General features: G+C 45.8%; 1 protein-coding gene across 1 annotated transcript in view; it reads left to right on the forward strand.

The window, feature by feature from the left end:
- Positions 1-945: 945 nt before the first annotated feature.
- LOC140965561 (uncharacterized) overlaps positions 946-2,628 on the forward strand; it is a 2,976-nt gene continuing 1,293 nt past the window's right edge. Inside the window, exons 1-2 of the mRNA XM_073425655.1 lie at positions 946-1,586; positions 1,750-2,566. Of these exons, the coding sequence (XP_073281756.1) occupies positions 946-1,586; positions 1,750-2,566 (1,458 nt within the window). The remainder of the gene's footprint in view (positions 1,587-1,749; positions 2,567-2,628) is intronic.

Raw genomic sequence — 2,628 nt, forward strand, 5'->3', positions numbered from 1 at the left:
GATATTTTATCATATTTATGATATTTTGAGCATTTTCTTTTCTTTTTTCAGGAAATGTCTCCCCAATTCCGCACTCGTGCCCAAGCTGCAATCCACATGAAGCAGCTAGCCATTGATAATCAGTCGCGCCTGATAAAGCGCCTTAGAGCCAGACTAGGTGAGAGAAGACGGGAGAATGCGATCTTAGCCACAGAGAAGGAGGTAATACGAACCCAGCTTAACAACGCTATCTACCAGTGAGAGTTGGTAAGAGAAGATAACATGGACTTGAGGGATGGCATAGAACACGGCTTGCATCGAGAGAGAAAGCTGCACGAAGACATCGACCGATACCGAAAAGAAGTAGAAGAAGAAAAACAGCAAAATGCCAGGAGCAAGAAGAGACTGGAGAATTTAAGTGAGGCTATAAACAGCATTTCGAAGGTGAACCATCATCTGGCTCAACAGGGTGAGGTACTGAAGAACAAGATCAAGCAGAATAAGAGGGATTACGAACTGCGCCACCAGCTTACCATTGATATGTTGGACGAGGCAGAGGCAGACGTTCATGGATGGAAGACACAAGTGGCCCAGCTTAATGCAGAGAATGCCCATCTCCCTCATATGGTAGAGCTACTTCAGGAAAGAGAGCCGGAGGAAGAGCCGGAAGAGGAAGAGCCGATAGAGATTGAGGAGTCTATAGCAGCCATTGGGGATGGAGAGATAGAGGATTAGGCTAGGATGTCTTAGTGATTTTGTTCTAGAAGTTTATTTTACTTTTCCGTTGTTGCTATTTCATTCAGTACGACTTTTAATTCTTTTAGATGGGTCATGTTCATTTTAGTTCTTTTGAGAAATCAATAAAAATTTGCTTTATTTGATTCATTGATTTCAATTTATTTCCGCACAATCTATTGCATGAACTCTCCTCCTTCAATAAATTCTTAGAACTCGTAATTGTATGAAATGGCCCGCAGACCCCCGAGACAGAATCGCAACCCGCGTTATGCTAATACTGACCGTGAAGGCGGACAGGAGAACGAGCAAGGAAATGGACCCCCGCCTGCAATCAACTTAAGCCGAGCTGATCTTATGGCCATAGCCACCATTGTAGCGACAACACTGCAAAGATTGGGAAATCAGAACGCTAATCAGCCACCACCACCTCCACCACCAAATGGAATCAAGTTCCACTATGAATCACTCCACAAGAATCGGTGTCCAACCTTCAGTGGAGCTGCAGACCCTGAGGTCAGCCAGAGCTGGCTGAAAAGTGTAGAGACTCAACACCGCCTATTGGAAGTTCCCGAGGCACTGAAAGTGCACGTGACTGTGCCGTTCCTAGAAGATAAAGCAGGAAAATGGTGGGAAGCAATTTCGCCAGCCATGACAGCTGTAGGACCAATGACTTGGCAGCGATTTCGAGAAGCCTTTCTGAAACAGTATTATCCAGCCGATGTCAGACTGCAGAAACTGAGTGAGTTTGAAAACTTCACTCAAACTCCGGATATGTCAGTCGTGGAATACACCTCCCAGTTTAATGCCCTTGGATCTTATGCTCCGGCAATCATGGCGGACGAAGTTTTGAAGTTGCACCTTTTTAAAAAGTGATTGAACAGCAGGATCCAATCAGCCCTAGCAGTCTACCAACCCGCGAATTTTTCAGATCTAATGGGTGCAGCTATCCGAGCCGAAATTGACATCCAGCGCAGGGAGAAGGAATTTAAGAACAAAAGACCCATGACTAGTCAGTCCTCACGCAGTAATCAGACTTTCAAGAAGCCTAACCAGTCCGGTGGACCATCAAAAGGACCTTCGCCTACATCAAGCTACCAGGATATTAAGTCTTGCCCAACTTGTCACTTACGACACCCGGGTGAATGCCGAAGAAACAGTGGAGTATGCTCCGGATGTGGGAAAGCGGGACACCGAATTGCCGAATGTCCTACTGCCGCCAACCAAGCAGCCGGGGCCCAACAAGGGAATAGGGCCAAATACAGGAGCTAACCCCAACAAGCCAAAAGAAGGCAAGCCTAATGCCAGGGTCTATGTTATGACTCAAGAAGAGGCCGACGACGCCACTGAAGTCGTGTCAGGTGCCATTCTTATTCAAAAAGTGTCTGCTTATGCGTTATTTGATTGTGGTGCCACGCATTCATTTGTATCTAATGGACTCGCTAAGAAACTAGGACTTAAGCCCGAATTATTAGCCGAACCTTTTCGAATAGCCACACCTACAAATAAGGCCATCGAAACTCACGAGATCCACAGAGACTGTTTGATCAGTATCGGTAATCAGAAATTCAGCACAGACTTAATACAAATAGTCATGGCCGACTTTGACATCATTCTAGGAATGGATTGGTTAGCCAAAAACAATGCTATAGTGGACTGTAAAGGGAAAAGGGTTAAACTCCGAACCCCGAATCAGGAAGAGATCGTGTATCATGGTAAATCCAAGGAACGGAAATCACTCCTTTCCGCTTCCCAAGCATGGAAGGCAATGAAATCCGGAGAAGATATCTACCTAGCAATGGTTAGCGAAGTGCAAGGAGAAGCCGAACTAAAGATAGAAGACATCCCAATAGTATGTGAGTTCCCGGATGTTTTTCCAGAAGAACTCCCAGGGATAGTCCCGGACCGCGAAGT

This window comes from Primulina huaijiensis, unplaced genomic scaffold (genome assembly GCF_012295235.1).
Source record: "Primulina huaijiensis isolate GDHJ02 unplaced genomic scaffold, ASM1229523v2 scaffold10801, whole genome shotgun sequence".
Lineage (NCBI taxonomy): Eukaryota > Viridiplantae > Streptophyta > Magnoliopsida > Lamiales > Gesneriaceae > Primulina > Primulina huaijiensis.